At 43.2% G+C, this 24458-nt stretch overlaps 1 protein-coding gene across 4 annotated transcripts in view; it reads left to right on the top strand.

Moving 5' to 3' along the window:
• The window catches only part of eea1 (early endosome antigen 1), a 130196-nt gene extending 113214 nt beyond the window's left edge, over positions 1 to 16982 (top strand). For all 4 annotated transcript variants that reach the window (XM_078553675.1, XM_078553672.1, XM_078553673.1 and 1 more), the window contains 6 exons: positions 1889 to 2020; positions 7017 to 7202; positions 8894 to 9132; positions 11186 to 11306; positions 15152 to 15250; positions 16741 to 16982. In XM_078553675.1, coding sequence (XP_078409801.1) covers positions 1889 to 2020; positions 7017 to 7202; positions 8894 to 9132; positions 11186 to 11306; positions 15152 to 15250; positions 16741 to 16863 — 900 coding nt within the window. In that variant the 3' untranslated portion in view covers positions 16864 to 16982. The remainder of the gene's footprint in view (positions 1 to 1888; positions 2021 to 7016; positions 7203 to 8893; positions 9133 to 11185; positions 11307 to 15151; positions 15251 to 16740) is intronic.
• Positions 16983 to 24458: the final 7476 nt, after the last annotated feature.

Here is a 24458-nt window from a genome sequence, read left to right as displayed (position 1 = left end):
AATCAGCGCCCTCTTCACATACAGTATAAATTTTTGTTTTCCCTTATATTTGTATTCTTGCAATTGTCCTGATGAGTGCAAAACGGAAAGCTTAGACATGTCTCTTTTTTCAGCAATACTCAAGTTCTGTACTACCAAATGACAATTTGTAATGCCTTCAGTTAAACTAAGGCTTGTAAAAGAAATATTTTATCAAATAGTCACTTAGTAGTACAAAACTTGAATATTGTCGAAAAGAAAGACATGTTGCCAAAGCGTTTTGTCTTGCACTCAACAGGACAAATGCAAGAATGCCAAATTTCAAACGATCACAACAATTTATACTGCAGGAGAAAAGGATGCTGGTTGGTTGGTAAGCAATTAACTGACTGAATCAAACAACAAGTTCCTTTGGTTGTTTGTAATAGGCAGAGTACACAGCCTGCATTTCTAAAACCCAAAACAAAACATCTTCTATTAGATGTGATTCTGCATTTGGGCAGCACTTGCTGAACAATCCTGAGGGTGCTAATAGTTACACCTACAACCAATTTAAGATTATCAGTCGAGCCTTTAGCATGGCTCATTTACATTTGTTAGAAGCCTCATACGTTCATATGCAAGGACCTGTTCTCTGCAAACAAAGGAATATGTTTAAACCTTACATCTTTTTTGAGTTAACAGGGAATTTGGGCACTTTATAGTTGCCCATTGCTTTCCCAATTGGCAGTGGCCAATTAGCACCTATTTCTCCTGTAGTATAAATAGTTGTGATCGTTTGAAATTTGGCATTCTTGGTGTTTGTCCTGATGAGTGCAAGATGAAAAGCTTTTGTAACATCTCTCATTTTAGCAACATTTGAGTGTTTTATCATACTGCAACACAGATGGGATAGATATACTTCCTCTTCCCCCACTCTATCTTAGAAATAATTCATTAACACCTGAGATTTGATGTTTGTTCGTCTGAAAAATTGACTGCATCACACAGCATTTCCCTTCATTCCACAAATACAGTGAATGGGCACAGCAGTGGGCCATTCCGCCCTTCAAGCCTGTCCTGCCATTCAATTAGATCATGGCTGACCTGTAACTTATCTCCATTTACCCACCATTCTCCATGCCCGTCAATAACCGTACCCAAGAACAATCTAATAATCTCAGTCTTGAAAGCTCCAACTGACCCCCAGCATCCGTAGACTTTGTAGAAGAGAATTCTAGCTTTCCACAAATCTTAGTGAGGAATAACAAATTCCTTGTTATTTTTATTTTTCAGCCTAAGAGTCATTACTTTAACGGCACAGCGATTATTTCTGTCCAGGCCACTTGTTGTACCTTGTGGTTACATTGTCAGTTTGTTCCCAATAGCTTTTGTGGGCCCATTGACTGGCTGGCGGAGGAATGTGTCGGGGAGGGGGGTGCGTGGGTGGAGGGGGAAGGTAGTGCACGATGGGAGGGGGTAAACAGAGGAGGGAGGAAAGGGGATGGGGAAGAGTGTTTCCATTGGCTGCAAGAGACCACTGACCAGCAATGTTAAAGTAGCTTAAACTTTGGTAGAGCTTCTCCCCCAATCCTGGTCTCTGCTGCTCGAACCATGCACGTTCACAAATAATTTAAAAGTGAGGGGCACAAGTAATTATATCCATGAACGGTTAGTGATTTGAGGCCAATATTGTAGTTTTGTACATTGTAATTGTATGGCAAGAATCAATCAATGCCACTAATACTTTAGGATCTAATTGGCTTCCAGCATTTTTAATGTTTCAAAATTAGTCCATTACGTCTTTAATTGACGTGAACATTAACACTCTCAAATAAAGTCATAAGTTATTTCACAATTGCTGGAGGTAAACTAAGTGAAACTTAGGTATCATGTATAAAATGCACATCTTTTTCCCTCCCCACATAAGACTTTGAAAGAAGAGGAATTGGCAAAAGAAAAGCTTAGAACTGATGAGCTTCAAGGTGCCAAGATGTCTCTGGAAAAAGAATTGAACAAACTTACAGAGGACTCAAGAATCTGCAAACAGAATTATGCGAAGGTAAGTTGAGGACTTGGGCACTGTCACAACAACTAAGCAGCATTTTAAAACCTGACATAATTAGCCACTAACTGGTCGATTTATTTTGATGGCTTTTTTTGGTGATTGTAGAAGCTAATCTTAAAATGAGCTGGATTCAAAATTATTCAGTTGACCAATTAAATCTAAGGATCTTGGAATTGCTGAATTCTCTCCCTGCACCATGTTACTATACTCGCTGCTCCACCCTGTAACACAAACGCAAGAATTATATTCCACACTAAAATGAGTTCTGCAATTAAACAAAGAGCTCACACAGACACAATGGACCGATTGGCCTCCTCCAGCACTCTGATCCTATGAAAGGTGATCCAGTCTGTGCAGCCTCAATACAAATGGTATCATTGTTCAAACCGTAGACCTTGAATATCACCCTCGATCCTTCATATAACAGTATCATGAATCCATTTATAAAGTGCAGGGATATGAGTTTGATCCAGATGCACAGAAACCCCACCCCAACCCATCAGATATCTCAATAAAATAGAAATGTTTGATCCAGAGCCTTGGCAAGATTTGGTGATGGTTCCGGGACTTTCCCCGAGCCACGCACCAAAATCTCCAGCAACAGAGAGCTGACTTGATTTTGACATACAGATTATTTCAAAGTAATCTAAGCTTGATGGATTTTGACATGTTAAGGTCATTTTGGAGGATTAAATGTCAGTCGTTTAACCATATTTATCATCATTTTGGTTTCAAATTCCTAAAATTCACAGGCTTTACTTACAAATCTGTATTAGATGCAGACAGTTGTGTTAACATGTTTGGCAGCTTCTTAGTGTTAGTGTTTATTTCCTGAAAGATAAAGCAAGTAAAAGGCAATCGAGCAACAAACATCTTTAATAAATTCACTCGTCTTTGTAAACTGCACCAGTTTTATTAAGATACCCAGGCACCTTATGTATATTGGTAATCTGCAGCTTTAAAATGGTCGATAACTGCCATACAGCTATCAAATTACCTTTCCCAATTAGATAAATATTTAAATCTCTACATCAGTCTCCCGTTTTAAACTGGGATTCGCTTCTCGCATCTGAACTTGCACCAAACCAAAGTTAATATTTGTGAACTCAAACAGGGGTGATGCAGAAGTAGGGTTGATTGATCATTCACGCAGGCAATTCTGCAGCTTTAAAGCAGAAAATTATAATTTAATGTTTCCAGCCTGTCGTTCATTTAACCAATAAGCAATGTTTGTAATATTAAGAAATCTGATGCCATTATTTCAGATGAAATGTATTTTTACTTCAGCCGCATCTCCAGAGAGAGATCAAGCAGATTATACTCCAGTGTCTGTCGAGTTTTCATACTAAAACAATACCCTTGACATTACAATCCTACTTGAAGTCAGACAACCCGCGTCTGCGTTACACGGGCTGACTGCAAATCACTTTTTAAATTCTCTCACAGGATGTGGGGATGCTGGCTGGGCCAGTATTTGTCGCCCACCGCTAATTGCCCTTGATAAGGTGGTGGTGAACTACCATTTCATGTGCATTAAGCTAGTGTGTAAAATTAAAATAAAATGTGTTGTAAAAGCACACGCACATGATCATTACGGCACATGTCAGAGTAAGATTCTTGGTGATTTCCTTTACATCGCTCTGATATATTCAGGAATTGATCTTTTTATTTAATAAGCTGGTCACAAGAGTGATAGTCACTGCTTCCCGAGGTCTGTGTCTCAGTGTCACTGGTGAGTGCCAAAGACAAGGCTGGACCAGTACCATCGCAACCTTCACCCACCCGGACAGCAGGATGTCTCTGCACAAACTGAACTCTTTGTCTCTTCTGTATAAACACACTGAAACCTGTCTGAGACCTTTGACCCTGATAGAGGAGTTGTCTGTCAATCCTTTAAACCCAGCTTCTGTCCACAGAAAAGTAATCCCTTCTGGTAAACCGTGGTTGGCACGAATACACACGGTAGTTTATTGAGTTCAAATCAATAGGAAGTCAACGCGAGATCATTTTAAAAACAATTTGAAGCTTTGGCAGATCTCTCAGAACCTGTGGATTGCTTGAGCGCTCTATAATTTAATGATGCTGGAAAGCCCCTCTACTCACTCTGTATCTGTGTTAAAATCCCCTTTTCACTGAATCACAGAATCGCTACAGTGCAGAAGGAGGCCATTCAGTCCATCGCGTCTGCACTTGCTCTCTGAATGAGCACTTCACCCAGTGCCATTCCCCTGCCTATTCCCCATAACCCTGTACATTGTTTCTTTTCAAATAATCATCTAATTCCCTCTTGAATGCCTCGATTGATCTCGCCCCCATCACACTCTCAGGCAGTGCATTCCAAATCCTAACCACTTGTTGCGTGAAAAAGTTTTTTCTCATTTCGCTTTTGCTTCTTTTGCAAATTATTTTAAACCTGTGCCCTCTTGTTCTCGATCCTTTCACAAGTGGGAACAGTTTCTCCCTATCTACTCTGTCCAAACCCCTCATGATTTTGAACACTTCAAATCTCCTCTCAGCTGCCTTTTCTCTGAGGAAAAGAGTCTTAACTTCTCCAATCCATCTTCATAACTGATGTTTCTCATCCCTGGAACCAATCTGATGAGTCTTTTCTGCACTCTTTCCATTGTCTTTACATCTTTCCTAAAATGCAGCACCCAGAACTGGACGCAATACTCCAGCTGAGGTCTAACTAGGGTCTTATACAAGTTCAACATAACCACCTCGCTATTGTGCTCTATGTCCCTATTAATAAAGCCCAGGATACTGTGTGCTCTATTTACTGTTCTCTCAACCTGTCCTGCCACCTTCAATGACTTATACAAATATACACCAGGTCCCTCTGCTCCTGCACCCCATTTAGAGTTGTACCCTTTATTTTATATTGCCTGCCCATGTTCTTCCTGATTCTGACTCTGTTGGCGATGTGTAGGTTCTATATGGTAGGATGACATTTTTTTTAACCAGTCTATTTGAACTTTAATCCTTCAAACCCCACTAGGGGAAATAGTATCTCTATCTACTCTCTCAAATCTTTTTAACATTTTAAATGCTTCATTCTTCTATACCCAGGTGAATACAAGCTAATTTTACACAACCTGCCCTCATAATTTAACCTTCTAAACCCTGGTGACTCTACATTGTACCCTCTCCCAAGTTAGGATATCCTTCCTGAAGTTCTCTGCCCAAAACTGAACACCGAACTCCAGATGGGGTCTGACCAAGGCTCTGAACATCTGGAAAGTATCACTTCCTCTTGTTTGTATTCCAGCTTTCTGTAAATGAACATCCAAACATATGAATTAGGAGCAGGAGTAGGCCATTCAGCTTCTTGAGCCAGCTCTGCCATTCAATAAGATCATGGCTGATCTGATTATAACCTCAACCCTACATTCCTGCCTACCCCTGATAAAGCTGTGCCTTAAAAATATTCAAAGACTCTGCTTCCACCGCCTTTTAAGGAAGACTCTCAACCCTCAGATAAAAAATTTCTCCTCATCTCTGTCTGAAATGAGAGACCCCTTATTTTTAGACAGTTACCCCTAGTTCTAGATTCTTCCACAAGAGGAAACATCCTCTCCACATCCGCCCTGTCAAGACCCCTCAGGATCTTAAAGGTTTCAATTAAGTCACCTCTTACTCTTCTAAATTCTAGTGGATACAAGCCTAACCTGGCCAACCTTTCCTCATAAGACAGCCCGCCCATTCCTGCTACTAGTCTCAAACCTTCTCTGAACTGATTCTAAAGCATTTGCATCTTTCTTTAAATAAGACCAGTACTGTACACCACACTCCAGATGTGGTCTCACCAATGCCCTCTACAACTGAAGCATAACCTCCCTACTTTTGTAATCAATTCCCCTCACAATAAATAATAACATTCTATTAATTTTCCTAATTACCTGCTGTACCTGCATACTAACCTTTTGTGATTCATGCACTAGGACACCCAGATCCCTCTGAATCTGAGTTCGGCAATCTCTCACCATTTTGATTGAGTTTCTTTTTTAATCTTCCTGCCAAAATGAACAATTTCACATTTTCCCACATCATACTCCATTGGCCAGATCTATGCCCACTCACTTAACCTATCAAATGGAAGGCCAACTCTCATTAACTTTTTTGAGTGCTTTTTGTACTTATCAACTGGCTTTTAATGATTTGTGTATATGAACTCCCAAATCTCTCTGCTTCAGAGTTTCCCACAATTTGGTAAATACTCGGATTTATCTTTCTTGGGGCCACAGCAGGCAGCCTCACATTTGCCCTCGTTGAACTCCATTTGCCAGCTCCCAATCTATCAATGTCCCTTCGTAACTCCTTTGGGCTATTTACTGTCCCTCTCAACTCGGTGTCATCTGTAAATTTGCACAAATAACTCTCTATTCCTTCATTCAAGTCATTAATGAATATAGCGAAAGGTTAAGGCGCCAGAACAGATTCCTGGAGAACATCACATGTCATATCCCAGCAATCGGAGAACGTTCCCTCTAACCTCTCCCTCTGTCTCGTGCTCTCCCCCTCGCCCCCTCTCGCCTGCCCCCTCGCTCCCCCCCCTCTCGACCGCCCCCTCGCACTCCCCCACTCTCCCCCTCTTGTGTGCTCACCAGCGCGCGCTCTCGCTCTCACGTGCTCTTCACTCCACCCCCAACTTCCCAACCAATTTCTAACTCGAGACAAGAAAAAGCCAATATCGGAGGCTGCCAAGTCGGAATTGGTGAATATCCTGAATATCCAATAGAAGTTGGTTTGTTTCAAATCTAACGAAGCACTAAAAATGGAGGTATGAATCTACATTCCTAAACATGTCCACCCCCTTCTTCATCTTTTAAGATCATTCTTCAAACCCAGGCCTCGCACCAGGCTTTTGCTGGTGATATCCACTCCTTTCTTAGGCCTTGGGACATTTATCTCTTAATTAAACGCAAGTAGTTATTGAATGGAGTAGACGGTTCACCTGTTCAAAAACTGATGATATGCCTGTGGTCAGCAGGAGTTGACGGGGTTGAAAGAGGCCAAGCAGTTGCTGATTCAGCAGAAGCTGGAGCTTCAAGCGAACACAGACAGCGTGAAGTCAATGGTGGAGCAGGAGAGGAGCGACCATCAGCTCACCAAGAATAAACTTAGTGAGGCACAAGCGGACATGAAGAAACAGTGTGCAGAATTGGAAGCCAAACTGGTTCGTAGCCTAATATAAAATAAGGCGTTGGCACCTTAACTTAACACACCTTACTGCATGTTTCTTTGGCGTACCAATGCACAATTGGATTTTCAACTAAAAGGGTTTAAACTAAATTAGCAGGGGCGGGGATTAGAGAGGTGATACAAATCGCACAGAGGACGGGGAGAAGCAAACAGCATTAGAGTAAAGAGTAGTTCAGATATAGGAGAGATCAGGCAAGGTGCATGTGCAAAGCAGTCTAAATATATGCAAATGCAAAAGCATGGTAAACGCAGTTGGTGATCTGCTGAAACAGGTCACCACATGGGATTATGATGTATTGGCAATAATTGTGGCTGGATTGAATAAGCGAGGGATTGGGAGCTTAATATTCCTGGCTACAAAATATTTGGGAATGATAGAGAGAAGAAAAGAAGAGGGGAGAAGGTGCAGGTATTGATCAAAGGTACTGCTACAGCACTGGAGAGGGAAGACGTAGTTGAGAGTTCAAGGACAGCAGTCAAGAGCTATTACCCTACTGGGTGTATACAGTTTATTTCATTCATTCACGTGTGTTCTGCCTGAAGGTAGACCCACGGCTCATTTTCTGCTGATGGTTTCATCCTGAGCCATTTTCTTGGCAGTTTTTGTTTATGGTGGGTTTGCCTTTGCCTTGCACTTTCAGGGGCAGGGCAAGGAGGCAGGTACCATGTACTACCTCAGCCAGAACCGGAATCGAACCTGCACTGTTGGCATTATTCTGAATCACACGCTAGCTGTGTAGCCAACTGAACTAACTAACAGGACACCAAATGGTGGCAAGGCTGTTAAAAGATGCAAAACCTACAGAGTAGTGATAATGAGGGACTTCAATTATCCTAATACAAACTGGGATAATAACAGTGTAATGGGCAGGGGGGTGGTGGAGTTCCTGAAATGTGTACAAGAGAACTTTCTTGATCATTGTGTTTCCAGCCCAGCGAGGAAAGAAACAGTACTGGATCTAGTTCTGGAGAATGAAATAGAGCCAACTGAGTATCTTTCGGTGGGGAGCATTTGGAAAACACTGATCACAATATCATCAGGCTTAAAGAGTTAAAGAAAAGAGCAAGGGACAATCAAAGGTTAAGATACTCAACTGGCAGAGGACTAATTTCAGTGAAGTGAGAAGGAATTTGGCACAGACGGTTTGAAATCGAAGATTGGCAGGTAAAACAGTAAATTAGCAATGGGAGGCTATCAAAGAGGAGAGACTTCTGGTATGGACTCATGAGGAGGGAAAGGAAGGGCAATCAAAGCAAGAGCTCTCACTGGATGGCTAAAAATATAGAGCTAAAAATGAGACAGAAAAAGGAGGCTTGTGATTAAAAACAAAATGCTGGAAATACACGGCAGCATCTGTGGAAAGAGAAATGGAGTTTATGTTTCAGATCGCTGACCTTTCAGGAGAAAGTACTGAGATTGTCACGGGCATTGTGTAAGTGCAACTTACTACTTCCTTTGTGTTGGGATTGACCTGTCTACATTGGAATGCAAGTAACGTTAAAGGTTAACAATTTATCATAGATTTGAGGTACACTTGGGAACAAGACTACGTGAGCGGCGCTGACTGAACAGTTTTATTCGAGATGGGGGTTGAATGCTAAAAGGTTTTAATGTATATTGAGTCCAATGAAGTTGATGGTGTCTTTCCTGTTGTTTCAATGCAGCAGGTTGAGCTGAAGGATAAGGAAGGTCAAAATAAACAGCACGAAGAGGCTGTGATCAAACTCAACATGCAGATTACAGCACTGAATGAAAACATGGCCACGCTGAAGAAGGAGTGGCAGGGCAGTCAGCGGCGGGTCACTGAGCTGGAGAAGCAGACGGATGACCTCCGTGGAGAGATTGCTGTGTTGGAAGCGACAGTGCAGCATAACCAGGAGGAGAGGAGAGCTCTGTTGGAAAGGTGTGTTCTCACTGCAACCTCTCTCTGTTTGGCTGGAATCTGAGCTGCATTTCCATAGTGCATCCAGGCCAAGAATGCTGACGTGGTCACCTCAGTAATTTATAGGAAAAACATTTTGAGCCCTGCTGCCAGTTAGTGTCAGTGTCTTGAAGTAAGGCATTGAACACCTGGGCAAAAGAAGCATGGTTTATGTATGTGATATGCTGTCAGCTGTAGCTCTTTGGAGACTTTCTCGCCCCTTGAGTTAGAAGGTTGTGGGTTCAAGATCTATTCCGGAGACTGGATCATGTAATCTAGACTGACAGTCCAGTGGGGCACCGAGGGAGCCCTGCCCTCGCTCACCGCACCCCCCCGCTCTCCCTCACCCCTACCCCCCACTGTCTGTTGTCTCTTTGGCACTGGGTACTTTGCTGATGTGGAGCTTGTAAATGTTTGCCCAGAGTCTCAGGCCATCACTAGCAATGAAAGGTGAGGTGAGAGTGACTGCCCTTGACATCAAGGCAGCATTTGACTGAGTGTCGCATCAAGGAGCCCTAGCAAAACTGGAGCCAATGGGAATCAGAGGGAAAACTCTCTGCTGGTTGGAGTCATACCTAGCACAAAGGAAGATGGTTGTGGTTGTTGGAGGTCAGTCATCTCAGCTCCACGACATCACTGTAGGAGTTCCTCAGGGTAGTGTCCTCAGCCCAACCATCTTCAGCTGCTTCGTCAATGACCTCCCCTCCATCATAAGGTCAGAAGTGGGGATGTTTGCTGATGATTACACAATGTTCAGCACCATTTGCAACTCCTCAGATACTGAAGCAGTCTGTGTCCAAATGCAGCAAGACCTGGACAATATCCAGGCTTGGGCTGACCAGTGGCAAGTAACATTCGCACCACACAAGTGTCAGGCAATGATCATCTCCAACAAGAGAGAATCCAACCATCGCCCCTTGATGTTCAATGGCATTGCCATCACTGAGTCCCCCACTGTCAACATCCTGGGGGTTACCATTGGCCAGAAACTGAATTGGACTAGTCATATAAATACTGTGGCTACAAGAGAGGTCAGAGGCTAAGAATAGTGCAACGAGTAACCCATCTCCTGACTCCCCAAAGCCTGCTTCATCTACAAGGCACAAGTCAGGAGTGTGATGGAATACTCTTCACTTGCCTGGATGAGTGTAGCTCCCACAACACTCAAGAAGCTTGACACCAACCAAGACAAAGCAGCCTGCTTGATTGGCACCACATCCACAAACATTCACTCCCTCCACCACCGACACACAGTTGCAGTAGTGTGTACCATCTACAAGATGCACTACAGGAATTCACTAAGGCTTCTTCGACAGCACCTTCCAAACCCACGACTACTACCAACTAGTCACTCACCATCCTGACTTGGAAATATATCGCCGTTCCTTCACTGTCACTGTCACTGGGTCAAAATCCTGGAACTCCCTCCCTAACAGCTCTGTTGGTGTACCTACACCACTTGGACTGCAGCGGTTCAAGAAGGCAGCTCACCATCACCTTCTCAAGGGCTACTAGGGATGGGCACTAGATGCTGGCTCAACCAGCGAAGCCCGCATCCCATGAATGAATAAAAAATATATATATATATGACGGGGGCTGGATTCTTTGCGCACAATTCTTAATCTCAGTTCTGTCACTGGGGCACAAATTCAGTTGTTCATGTAGGTGGAACATTTCAGCCCTGACGGAGTATTGTCAAGCTATTGAAGTCCAAAGAGGGAGGCTCCTTCAAGCTTATCTGTTGGATGTGTAGGTGGAAATATTGTTTCTTAAAGTGTTGTGGACATTGATAAAGAGGCAGGGACAGCAGAGAAAATGAAGCTCTAATTCAATATTTAATGGGATACTCTCTCCATTTGTGATTGGAGTATTTTGATATATTTTATTGCTCTATGTACCCCTACATTTTGGATTGTCTCCAATATGACAGACTAATGTTTGCCAGGCACTTCTTTATTGGAGCTGATGTCCCTACTGACTCAGTGTGTTGTTGAGTCTTGCACTCTTGTTTTAACCTCTTACTCTTGTCAAATAGGTGCCTCAAGAGTGAAGGAGAGACGGAAAAATTGCAGGCGAAGGTGGTGGACCTGAGACGGAAGCTGGATGATACAACAGCTGCTATGCAGGAGTTGGGGAGAGAGAACCAAGCTCTCCAGGTAACCAGATACACAGTGGCTGTAGGAACTGCAGTGTATAACACAAGTCTGATGGGAGCTAATTGGTGCCTTCACCTGCTCCTGACAATGACCTGAAACCGTGCAGTCTCCTATCCTGGTGTGGCAGCTCCTGGAGCCAGAACCGGCCCTGGGACCAATGCCTTGGTGGATTCTGAGACTTCCTGGTGAATGGAATCGTGCTCTATTTTTCGTCAGAGGCAGTTTTGACCTTAGCACCTACTTCACACTAAATAGGTTTAGTGTCAGTGCGAAGTGCAAACCACTTCATAGCAATATTAAACTCTCAACTGGCCACCCTATCGGTTTATATTCGCCACATTTCTGCAATTAGTCGTTTGATAGCACAGAGCTTGAGTATTGCTGAGAAAAGAGACATGTTGTCAAAGCTTTTCATCTTGCACTCATCAGGACAGATGCAACAATACCAAATTTCAGAGGGAGCAACAATTTATACTACATGAGAAAATAGATGTTGATTGGTTGGCAAGTGGATTCTGATGGAGGCATTGCCATGGAAAATGCAGTATGGAACAGTTGTCCCCCAAACCTTTGTTTAATTGAAAAAAGCACAATCCTGGATATATCCTTTCTGTTTGCAGAGGACAGGGCCCTGCCAATGAATATTCGTAGCTTTAGCAAGCATAAGTGAGTCACATTGCAAGTCCAACTGATGATCTTAAATTGTTTGTTAATATAATTCTTAGCACACTCAAAATTGATCAGTAAGTGCTGTCCAATCGCAGAATCACATCTAATGTTGGACACTGTTCTGAGGTTTACAAGCACTGGCTGGATGAGTACAGTCAGTACTCTGCCTGTTATGAAGAGCCAAAGAGACATACTGTTTGATATGATCCACTGGTCTTAGGGACATATGACCTACATTTATGGCATTGCATCGACACTGAAAATTCATTTAACACATTACTCCTTTGGGTGGGCAGAACATCTGTTCTGATGAGTGCAGGATGAAAAGCTTTGACAATGTCTCTTGTTTCAGCTTCTGCAATTATCGATTTTTGCTTGATCACTCCCTGTGCCTTTCATGCCCTTGTCCCACCTGTAACCTTTAGTCTCCCCCAGTCCAGTTGATCTCCTAGTACGGCTCCCACCTTCACTTAATCAAGCCCAAAGGGATGCAGGCATGAGCATATCTGACACACAGCTGCTAGATTTGCTGGTCCACACTAAACGCTAATGGGCCTTGCTATCTGAACGCATACTTCATGATCAGCCTGGAGAGGAAAGATACCCCCCACATCATCATTTCATTACCTTAAACCCATCAGTCCTCTAAAGCCTCAACTCCACCAAGTACAAGGGGCTGGTGGGCTTCTGAGATCATCCATTCAGCTGCTTCCCCTCTCATCCCCAACAATCCAAATCTCCCTCTCCCTCCAAAAACTGATGGCCTAACTCCCACTTAACCAACTTCCTGTGTACCACCTTTATATTCTATTGTTAACAGCTTGGGGTTAACCATTGAATCTAATTCCTGGTCCTCATTTCTGTCAACATTTTTAAATAGCAGGAGAGGCAGCCAATCTAAGACATGCTGTCAGTGTGCCAATACATCTCCAGAAAAGAGCAATGGTTTTCTCATTCTGGAACTACTTTTGAAGTATAGTCAATGTTGCAATGTAAGAAATGTGACAAACACAGCAATGTCTCACAAACTAATTAGATTATGGCCACATAATCTGTCTGTGTGATATTGGTTGAGGGATTAATATTGGCCAGGACAATAGGGAAATCCCCCTGCTCTTCTTCAAATAGCAACTTGGAATCTTATACTTCAACTTGAGAGGGAAGATGGAGCCTCAGTGTAACGTCTCAGCCTAAGGTGAGCGCCTCCACCACAGTACTGAGGAAGCGTTACTCTGCTGGAATGTCTGGAGTGGGACTTGAACCCACAACCTTCTGACTCCGAGGGGACAGTGTTACCAACTGAGCTACACAGGTCACCTTAAAAATAAAAGCAAAAACACTGCAGATGCAATAAAATCAGAAAAGGCTGTAAAAACTCAGCTGGTCTGGCAGCATCTGTGGAGCGAGAACCTAGAGTTAATGTTTTGAGTCCAATATCACTTCTTCAGAACTGGAGAGAGGTAGAAATGTGATGGTCTTTATGCTGTTGAAAAAGGAATGAGGGGCAGCTGGAGCACATAGAAGGTCAGGGATAGGTTATTGGACAGGGGAGATTAAAAGATAAAGATGTCGTGGAACAAATGGTAAAGAGAGTGTGAATGGTAGTAGTAATGGAACAAAGCATTGGTCCATATTAGGTGTTAATAGTAAAATAAAGGTCAGCGCTGTCTGAAAGCAAAAACATAAGAACAAGATACAGACAGGCACATGAGACAAAAATAACAAAACGGAGGACAGAGTTCATGGTCTGAAGTTGTTGAACTCAAATGTTAAGTCCAGAAGGCTGTAAAGTGCCTAATTGGAAGATGAGGTGCTGTTCCTCCAGTTTGCATTGGGTTTCATTGGAACAGTGTAGCAGGCCAAGGACAGAAATGTGGGCATGAGGACAAGATGATGAATTGAAATGACGAACGACATGCGGGTCAGGATCATGTTTGCGGACGGAATGGGGGCGTTCTGCAAAGTGGTCACCTGGTCTGCGTTTGGTCTCCCCAGTGTAGAGGAGACCATTCTGAAGAAGGGTCATATGAACTCGAAGCGTTAACTCTGCTTCTCTCTTCACAGATGCTGCCAGACTTGCTGAGTATTTCCAGCATTTTCTGTTTTTATTATAGAGGAGACTGCATTGTGAGCAGCAAATACAGGAGACTAAATTGAAAAAAGTGCGAGTAAATCGCTGCTTCACCTAGGAGTGTTCGGGGCCTTTGACGGTGCGGAGGTAAAGGGGTAGATGTTACACCTCCTGCGATTGCATGGGAAGGTGCTGTGGGAAGGGGATGAGGTGTAGGGCGTGATGGAGGAGTGGGCCAGGGTGTCCCGGAGGGAATGGTCCCTTCGGAATGCTGACGGGGAGGGGGTTGAGGGGAAGATGTGGCATCATGCTGGAGTTTGCAGAAATGGCGGAGGATGATCCTTTGAATGTGGAGGCTGATGGGGTGGAAAGTGAGGCCAAGGGGTCCCTATCATGGCTCTGGGAGGGAGGAGAAGGAGTGAGGGCAGAGGCATGGAAGATGGGTTGGATACGGTTAACCACAGTGGGGGGTTGGGTGGTGGAGGGAGGAATGTTCTCGATTGAAGCGCCATTGTGGAAGGTAGCATCCATCAGAACAGATGTGACAGAGACAGAGAAACTGGGAGAATAGAATCCTTACAGGAAGCATGGTTTGAGGAGGTATAGTTGAGCTAGCTGTGGGAGTCAGTGGGCTTATAATGAATATTAATAGACAGCCTATCACCAGAAATAAAACTCCACCTTAAAAACTCCAAGGTATTGATTCAATCAAGCACTGGTAAGCTTCCTGTAGTTTGGGCAGTGGGGACTAGACTGGGTGTTGTTGGATGAGGAGGAAGTGACAGATAGCTTGCTTTCAGTCACCATCTGAAGACAGTGGGACAGTCCTAGCTCCCAGTGACAGGCCTAAGTCTGAGACCTGTTTTCTAACCTGTCTGGCCAGCCAGTCGACACCAGCACCGCACCTACCTGCAAACGGATATTCTCGACCACTAAAATAATGAAACAAGCTGATCTAAACAAACCTCAAGGCACATTGCTGCAGGAAATGTTAACTGAGGGGAATGTGCTTCATTATCTGGTGGAATGCATGACTTTATACAATAAGCAATATCTGCATGCCCATGAAGAAAACAAAATGATGGTTTCCTTTTTGCTTTTCTAGATTAAACACACACAAGCACTAAATAGGAAATGGACTGAAGATACCGACGTGATGAATTGTATGGCCTGTGGAAAAGGGTTTTCAGTCACTGTAAGGAAGGTATGTAATCGCAGTTTCATCTTATAATCAATTGTCCTATGAATGCCCCAACATTATTTGCTCTAGCTATCACTTCACAGCATTGTAAGATACCCTTAAAGATTCAGCCACTGAATACACAGATCTCTCTCTCTCTCTCTCTCTCTCTCCCCCTCTCTCTCCACCTTCTTTAATGCTTTTCCCTGAAGGGTGTTTGATGTTGAGCATTCACTTTGCTCACATACATAATACTGAACTTGAGCATTGCTGAAAAAGAGACATGCTGTCAAAGATTTTTGTCTTGCACTCATCAGACAGATTCGCAAGAATACCAATCGTAAAGGGGACAACAGTTTATACTGCATGATAATAGAGTGCTGATTGATTGGCAAGTGGACGCTAGTAGAGGTGTTGCCATGGAGAATGTGCCAGTTAGCTGTTCCCATGGCATGCCTCTACCAATCAGAGTCCACTTGCCAGATCTCTCTTCTCATGCAGTATAAATTGCTGTTCCCTTTGCAATTGGTGCTCTTGCGAATCTGTCCTGATGATTGCAAGATGAAAAGCTTCGACAGCATGTCTTTTTTTCCCCGCAAATTCTGTACTACCAAGCGACTCTTTGAATACTGAACTTGTTCAAGTTAAACATCATTTGCCAAACTTGATCCCAATCTCCCAGTGTATTGCCCAAGCTATGACTCAGTGGGTAGCATGCTGGCCTCTGAGTCACAAGATTCCGGGTTCAAGTCACACTCCATGCTTGAGCAGGAAAATCTGGGCTGATACTACAGTGCAGGACTGAGGGAGTGCTGCACTGTGGGAGATGCCATCTTTTGAATAAGACAATAAACCAAGGCCCCATCTGCCTGCTCTGGTGGATTTGAAGGGCCCTATGGCACTATTCTAAGAAGAGCGAGGGAGTTCTTCCTAGTGTCCTGGCCAAGATTTATCCCTCAATCAACATCAAAAGAACAGATTAACTGGTCATTATCACATTGCTATTTGTGGGAGCTTGCTGTATGCAAATTGGCTGCTATGTTTCCTACATTAGGACAGTGACTATGCTTCAAAAGAAAGTACTTCATTGGCTATAAAGTGCGTTGAGATGTCAAGTGGTCATGAAAAGCGCTATATAAATGTAAGCCTGCCTGCCTTTCTTTCATGTTAAGATTTGCCTGAGGCACTAGCACATCATCCAAATCCTTAAACTGGGACAAGTCTTAGTATCATCTGCAAATTTGAAGATCCTGTCCCAAACACCTATATCCAGATTATGACTAAAAATAATAAAGAAGAGTAGTCCCAACTCCACTAGTGACCAGTTGTATGTAACTATGTATAGTTACTTTCTGCCTACATCCTACCAGCCAGTTCTCCATCCAGCTTGGTATGTTACCATTTATACTGGTTGTGATGTTGCGTATAAACCTCAAGAGGTCTAATGCTAAAAATTCAGATATTATTTACTTGTAGGTTAGTTGAGTTAACACTGCAATTCTTGCCCTTTGCAGCATCACTGTAGGAACTGTGGAAACATTTTCTGTGCCGACTGTTCTGCCCGGAATGCCTTAACCCCATCCTCAAAGAAGCCGGTGCGAGTCTGCAACACGTGTTTCGAAGAGCTGCAGGGATGAGTTGTCCCAGCCCTTTGCCTGCAACTAGGAACCTATAACTATTCTTCGTATTCTCCCACTCGTTTTGTATTTTATAAGGAGACTGTATGTTGAAAGTGTAATAAATCCTGGCCACTATATTTTAGTTGCTGTCAGTGGGAGCCTGTTGATGTGTTCAGCAGCTCGTTCCCAACTCTGCACCAGCCAGGGTCCTTGATTCAACTTCAGACCAGAGAAATGGAAGCTTCTGAAATTGAGCGTCAGTGAGGCATCGGAGAGGATCCCTCGCCTGTTATAGAAACTGCCCAATTTTAACCCGCTGACAGTGCAAATGGAAATTGGGCAGGTTCAGTAATAGGCAGCTGATCTCCATCAGAAGGTGAAAGTTCCCTTCCTCCAAGTTCAACTCTGTTAATTCCTTCACTGGACTGAAGGCCACCAGACTTAACCTTAAAAAAAATTGTTGGGGGTTCTTCTCTCCACTGAGATATATCTGAGACAGAATCATCTCAAACACTAGGGCAGCCTGGTAGAGTTTTGTAAAGTTTTGAGTGAAGCACTTTGATTCTGTATGCCCAGAATTCCCATTAAATCCCTTTGGAAATTGTGCAATGCTAAGAACCCTTCATCAGCTTTCACTATACAGAAGGAAGGCTAAAACTTTAATTATAATATCTGGCAAATAGCATCTCCGTCCCACACTGCTGCTTTTTAAGGTGGTTGTTTTCTTCAAGCTATTGATGCCAATTGGTTTTCCATAGTTAATACCCCTCCTTTTCATCATCTGTTTTCTCTTTCCATTGTTATGTATATAGTCGATCAATGCCAAGGATTAGAGTGAAGATGACAGTGGTAGTGGGTGGGTTGTGGGTAGACCGGCACTGCACAGTGTTCACCTGAATTCATCCCTGAAAACTGTCCGAGTAACTGCACCCCCTCCCGCTCCGAGTAACTGCACCCCCTCCCGCTCCAAGTAACTGCACCCCCTCCCGCTCCGAGTAACTGCACCCCTTCCCGCTCCGAGTAACTGCACCCCCTCCCGCTCCGAGTAACTGCACCCCCTCCCGCTCCGAGTAATTGCACCCCCTCCCGCTTGGATTGCCGCAGGTTGGAGACCATTTTGTACACATCAGTCTCATGTGTTGCTCAACCGTGTGTGGCTGCCCTTGTGGTGCCTCCAAGCTGTGGTTAAACAGAACAGGAAGCTGCTTTCTCCTGGTTGCCGATCCCGGCACAGAGACCTTCACACTGGCTGCTGCGGGAATGGCCTGACCCCAAGTCTCCTCTTCCTCCATCCTTGCTGCAACTCTCCACCTCTTCACACCACTGCTGAGATTAGAAGACCACTATAAAGATTTCTTGTGTGTCAATTGGCCTCTTGTTTTATGATAAAAATTGCTGCCTGAAATCCAGCTCATGCTGCTTTCTCTGGACTTCCCTCTTTGAATTATTGTCACTTGACAGAGAGCTGGGAAGGAGGAATGCTGAAATGCTTAAACATAAGCCAAATGCTGCCTGCTTTATATGTTCCTGTATAGATTAACTGCGGCCTACATGCACAAGCAAATCCAATTATTTCTTTTACTAATATATCCACCCCCCCCCCCCCCCCCCCCACCGCCCCCCCATGCAAATTAGACTAGGGGAGCATTTCACCAGGATCTGATCTGTACAAGTGGCCAAAATAAGCCTGTGCTAAATCCACATGACCCTTCCACAGGGTTAATGTGGGTGACAGTGTCATGGGTGAGATTGCTGTACACAGTCCTAATGCTGCAACCACTCACTGTTTCAGTTAGCTGATTCCTCCATTATAAAACACTAATGCTAGCTGTGGGTATGAGCTTGAAAGGTTTGTTGTGTCGATCACACTGATGCTTGATGGTGAAGAGCAAGGAGCTGATATTCTTGCATCTGATGGTGCCTGCATGAAATGTCAGTATTGGAAACTAGTTGCTTTCATGCTTATTGTTTAAAAGGAATGATGTGAATAATAGAATTGTGTACAAAAATTGTATTAACTTCCATATTATCATGTGAAACCGTGTATAGATATTCAAAGGTTTAATTCTCAATATTGAATGAAGATTATGTATTCTGTTTATAGCAAAATGTTAATTTGAACAGTGATGCAACTTCCACAGTTAAATTTTTGTTTATTAAAACAGTATTCCTAGTGATGATTTTTTTTCTAAAGTTCAAAAGATGTAAAATACTGTCCAAAAGACATTTTTTATCAACTAGCCACCTTTGATGTTCACATAATATCATACAGGATGTTATACAGGCTGGATGTGACCGACACAGCTTTACAATTCAGCAGAAGCTTTTCTTCAAATACTGCTGAACTGTACTATTGAAGCAGTATAAAATAATTCATTTTGGCTAATGTAGCTTTCAAGAGGGAATTTGATAAGCACCTGAAGGGAAAAAAGTGGGAAAGGGTGAGGGAATTAGGCTAACTAAATAGCTCTTGCAGAGACCCAGCAGGGACGCAATGGGCCGAATAACCTCCTTCAGTGCTGTAGCCAGCTTATGATTTTAATCAATCTTCCAGTTCACTGCTCAGTCAGTGTCCACAAAAAGCTAATATATTGTTAGATGCCAATTTGCCCTTTACTGCAGCATTCTATGCCAACAGAACTGTCAAGTGTATTAAGACGTTATTTATAGCTGTCAACCAATGCCATCATTTTATTTCTATCAGCTACAAAACTCATTGTTTACTTAACGTACAGGTTATTTGGCATGATTCAGTGGTTGCATATTGGTAAATTGACAACATTTCAAAATTAGCATTTTGTAAGGTTTCTTCAGCACCTCCCAAACCCATGACTTCCACAGCCTAGAAGGACAAGGACAGCAGGCATATGGGAACACCGCCACCTGGAAGTTACCCTCCAAGTCGTTCACCACCCTGACTTGGAAATATATCACCGTTCCTTCACTGTCGCTGGGTCAAAATCTTGGAGCTCCCATCCTAACAGGACTGTGGGTGTACCTCCAGCACATGGACTGCAACAGCTCAAGAAGGTGGCTCACCATCACCTTCTCAAGCGCAATAAATGATGGTCTTGCCAGTGATACCCACGTCATGAGAATTATTAATAAAATAAGGGGATTGAATCAGTTCCAAGTTTAGTATATATATTTGTGCTGAAACTTAATTAAAATCTTGAATGCATTTATGATCCTTTACTCCTGTTTATTTTAAACTAAGTTATAAAGCTTTTCTTTTCATGCAAACAGATGGGCTTAAGACAGTGATTTGGATTCTATAGTTTATAATTGAAGGGGTGGGGAGGCTGAGAAGAGGGTCTTTGGCAATGGTGTTGTGAGGAAGATAGTATGAGATTTATTTAGATTTGTTCTTGGGATGTGGTGCCATAGAAAGAACGCGTACCACCCGTTCACTGGAGTGATGTGGCAGGTTCCCTTTCCTGAAGAACAATAGCAAATCAGGTGGGGATCTACAACCATCTAACAGCTTCTGCTTCTAGCCCACAATTCATCAGATGCATTGAAATAATTTTCACAATTGGCTATGGTGGAATTTGAAGTCATGACCTCTTGGATGCTAGTCTGGTTCCAGAGCCATTACATTACTGTACCTGACCACACGTGATGGACAACACTGGTCTTAAGAGATACTCTGATCACTGGGAAAGGGAAAAGGACCATTCGAGATACTCAACATGACTTCAGGAAAAGATGATCACCTCTGAGAAACTTGCTCAGGTTTTTGATGAAGTTACCGCATTAGTGGATGGGTGTCCTGGTGACACGGTACCTAGAATTTAAGAAAACCTTCGATAGTGGACCTCTCATTAGGTTAGTTTACAAGAATAGGATCTTCTTGTATTGGGGGATTTGATACACTGGATTGGGAATTGACTTCAATTTTACAGCCAAAATGTTGTAGTTAATGGTTGTGGATCAGCCAGGAGGCAGCTTACTAGAGGTAAAACAAAAACAAAAATACCTGGAAAAACTCAGCAGGTCTGGCAGCATCCGCGGATAGGAGCACAGTTAACGTTTCGAGTCCGAATGACCCTTCAACAGAACTAAGTAAAAATAGGAGAGGTGAAATATACGCTAGTTTAAGGTGGGGGGAGGGGGGGGACAAGAAGAGCTGGATAGAGGGCCAGTGATAGGTGGAGATAACCAAAAGATGTCATAGACAAAAGGACAAAGAGGTGTTGAAGGTGGTGATATTATCTAAGGAATGTGCTAATTAAGGGTAGAAAGCAGGACGAGCAAGGTACAGATAGCCCTAGTGGGGGTGGGGTGGGGGGAAGGGATCGAAATAGGCTAAAAGGTAGAGACAAAACAATGTACACTTAAAAATAATGGAAGTAGGTGGGAAAAGAAAAATCTATATAAATTATTGGATAAAACAAAAAGGAGGGGGAAAATCGGAAAGGGGATGGGGATGGAGGAGAGAGTTCATGATCTAAAATTGTTGAACTCAATATTCAGTCCGGAAGGCTGTAAAGTGCCTAGTCGGAAGATGAGGTGCTGTTCCTCCAGCTTGCATTGAGCTTTACTGGAACAATGCAGCAAGCCAAGAACGGACATGTGGGCATGAGAGCAGGGTGGAGTATTGAAATGGCAAGCGACAGGGAGCTTACTAGAGGTGTTCACAAGAGATTGTTGTTGGGGCTCATCACCAATGTTCTCACTGAATATCGGGGCAGTGGTGTTGGAGTATGGTCAACAAGTTTGCAATTGCGACTATAATCTGTGCAAGAGTCATGGCTGAAGAAGGGTACAATCTTCTGCAAAAAGATTTTGGTGCATCAGGAGAGTGGGTCAAACGACATGACATTTAACCTAAACAACCGCGGTATGTTAGATGTTTGCAGCACCAATGCCAAATACGCTTATTTATAAGGAATAATCCTGAAAATGGCCGAGGGGGAAGGATCTAGGAGCTACTGGGCACAGATCACTGAAGATTCAAAACCAACACAGAAGTTGTAGACAGAGCAGAGTATTGGGTTGTTCAATACAATCCTTCAGCTCAAGTCAAATGTGGCCCTTCTGTCCTCATAGAGGTTTGTGGTGAGATCACATCTGGAGAACTGAATATAATTCTGAGTACTGAGTTTAATTCGCTGACAAGGTAGGTGATTAAGGTTATTTTTTTACATTCATCAGATGTGGATATCACGAGTAAGGGCAGCGTTTACTGCCCATTCCCAATTGTCCATTCAAAGATGGTGGTTATCCACCTCCTTGAGTGCTGTACAACTGCTTGCTAAGTCATTTCAGTGGTTAAGGTTCAAACATAAGCCAGGCCAGGATGGCCAATTTCCTTTCCTAAAGAGGAATAGTTTCATGATCACCATTACTGACACTAGTTTTCTCTTCTAGATTTATTTTATTAAATTTAAATTCCCCAGCCACTATGGTGGGATTGGAACTTATCACTGCAGATCAATAGTTAAGGTCTCTGGATCACTAATCATAACCACTATGCTACTGTTTCCTATGGTTGTGGGGGGGAAAAAAATCAGAGGAGAGCTACAAGAATTATTCCACGCTTAATATACCTGAGTTACTCAAACTTAAAGACCTGGGTCTGTTTACTCTAAAGCAGTGTAGGCCAAAATTTATATAGGTTTATAAAACAATGAAAGGTCTGAAATACACCCCTATTGATCAGTTATTGCAGATCAGAGGACCAGGAGGCATAGGTTTAAACTGCACAAGAATAGGCTAAACTCGATGTTAGGGTTTATCTATTTCCAGAGAGTATCAAGCCTCAGGAATGGGTTGCTAGCAGGTGTGGTGGGTGCTGACTCTCTGTTTGCCTTTCTGTAAAAGGGAGATGGACTGGTTCTTGTCTGGGGCAGAGACCGCATCATATAGAAAGTAAATGGGTTAACAATGAATGAATGGTCAATATGAGCTCCTGGGTAGGATTCAATGGCTGAGGGGGCTGCAGAGGAATTTTCCAGAGTTTTTTCCCTTATCAGACCTGGATTTTTTGGAAGGTTTTTTTGACCCTGCATGGATAGTACATGGCTGAGGGAGGCAAGAAGTGTCCAATTGTGATGCTCCAGCTGTCATGAATGCAGGGTGGGTTTAATGAACCAGTTGGTTTTTTCCTGCCCATCGTTGTGCAATGTTGGTATAGGGTTGGACCACATGCTCCAGGTTGGGAGTCTTTAGCTGGAGCTATTTTATAGAGATGTAAGTTACTGAACTCACACACAATGCACACTTGGTGAAACTGGAGTGGACAGTTGAATACCTGCAGCCTCGCTGATTTACAGGCAGCAATAGTTTAACATTTAGAAAATGCAATTTAGTTTTGTATCATAGTCATAGAGTCGCTATGGCACGGGAGGCCCTTTGAGTCCATACCAGCTCTGTAGAGAAATCCAGTCAGTCCCATTCAATCCCTGTAGCCCTGCAGGTTTATTTCCCCCAAGTCCCTGTACAATTTCCTCTTACAGCCACCGACTGTTTCCACATCCAGCACCCTCAAAGGCAATGAGTTCCAAGTCATTACCACTCACTGTGAACAAAGTTCTTCCTCGCATTCTCTCTGCATCCCTTGCCCAAAGCCTTAAATCTGTGTGTCCCAGTCCTTTTACCATCAGCTGAGAAGTTTTTCCTCATCTACCTTATCCAAACCTATCATTATCTGTATATCTCCATCAAATCTCCCCTCAATCTCCTTTGCTCCAATGAGAACAACCCAGCTTCTCCAAACTAACCTTGTAGCTATAATCCCCCATCCCTGGAACCATTCTGATAAATATCCTCTACACTCTCTGAAGAACTCTCACATCTTTCTGGGTGACCAGAACTGGGCGCAATGCTCTAGTTGGGGCCTAACCAGAGCTTTATAAAGATTCAGCATAACTTACTTGCCTTTGTACTCAATGCCTCTGTTTATGAAGCCCAAGCTTCCATATGCTTTGCTAACCACTCTCTCAATATATCCTGCCACTTTCAAAGGTTAACGCACATGAACCACCAAGCCCTTCTGTCCCTATACACTCTTTAGACCTGTGCCATGAAGTCTTTGTTGCCCCTTCTGCCAAAATGCATCATCCCACAATTTCTGTATTAGCAATCCTGAATGCACTAATAGCTAACTTAAGATAATCAGTTAAGCCCATAATGTGGCTCACTTACACTTGCTAGAAGTGACATACATTCATACATGGACTCATTCTCAGCAAAAAAGAACATGTTCAAGCCTCGTGCCTTCTTAAAATTACCTGGGAACCTGGGGAGCCTATATTTCCTCGTTGCTTTCGCCATGGCAATGCCTCAGCCTATCGGAGTCAACTTGCCAACCAATCAGCATCCTTTTCTCCTGTAGTATAAATTGTTGTGATCGTTTGAAATTTTGTATTCTTGTGTTTATCCTGATGAGGCAAGATACAAAGCTTTGGCAAAATAGAATCACAGAATTGTTACAGCACAGGAGGCCATTCAGCCCATTGTGTCTGCACCAAATCTCTACATGAGCAATACACCTAGTGTCATTCTTCTGCCCTCTTCCAGTAACCCTGAACATTCTTCCATTTCAGATATTAATCCAATTCCTGCTTGAATGCCTTGATTGAACCTGCCTCCACTACACTCTCAGGCAA

The sequence above is a fragment of the Cetorhinus maximus genome, chromosome 12, assembly GCF_964194155.1.
Source record: "Cetorhinus maximus chromosome 12, sCetMax3.hap1.1, whole genome shotgun sequence".
NCBI lineage: Eukaryota > Metazoa > Chordata > Chondrichthyes > Lamniformes > Cetorhinidae > Cetorhinus > Cetorhinus maximus.
This window is presented reverse-complemented; position numbering and strand designations above follow the sequence as displayed.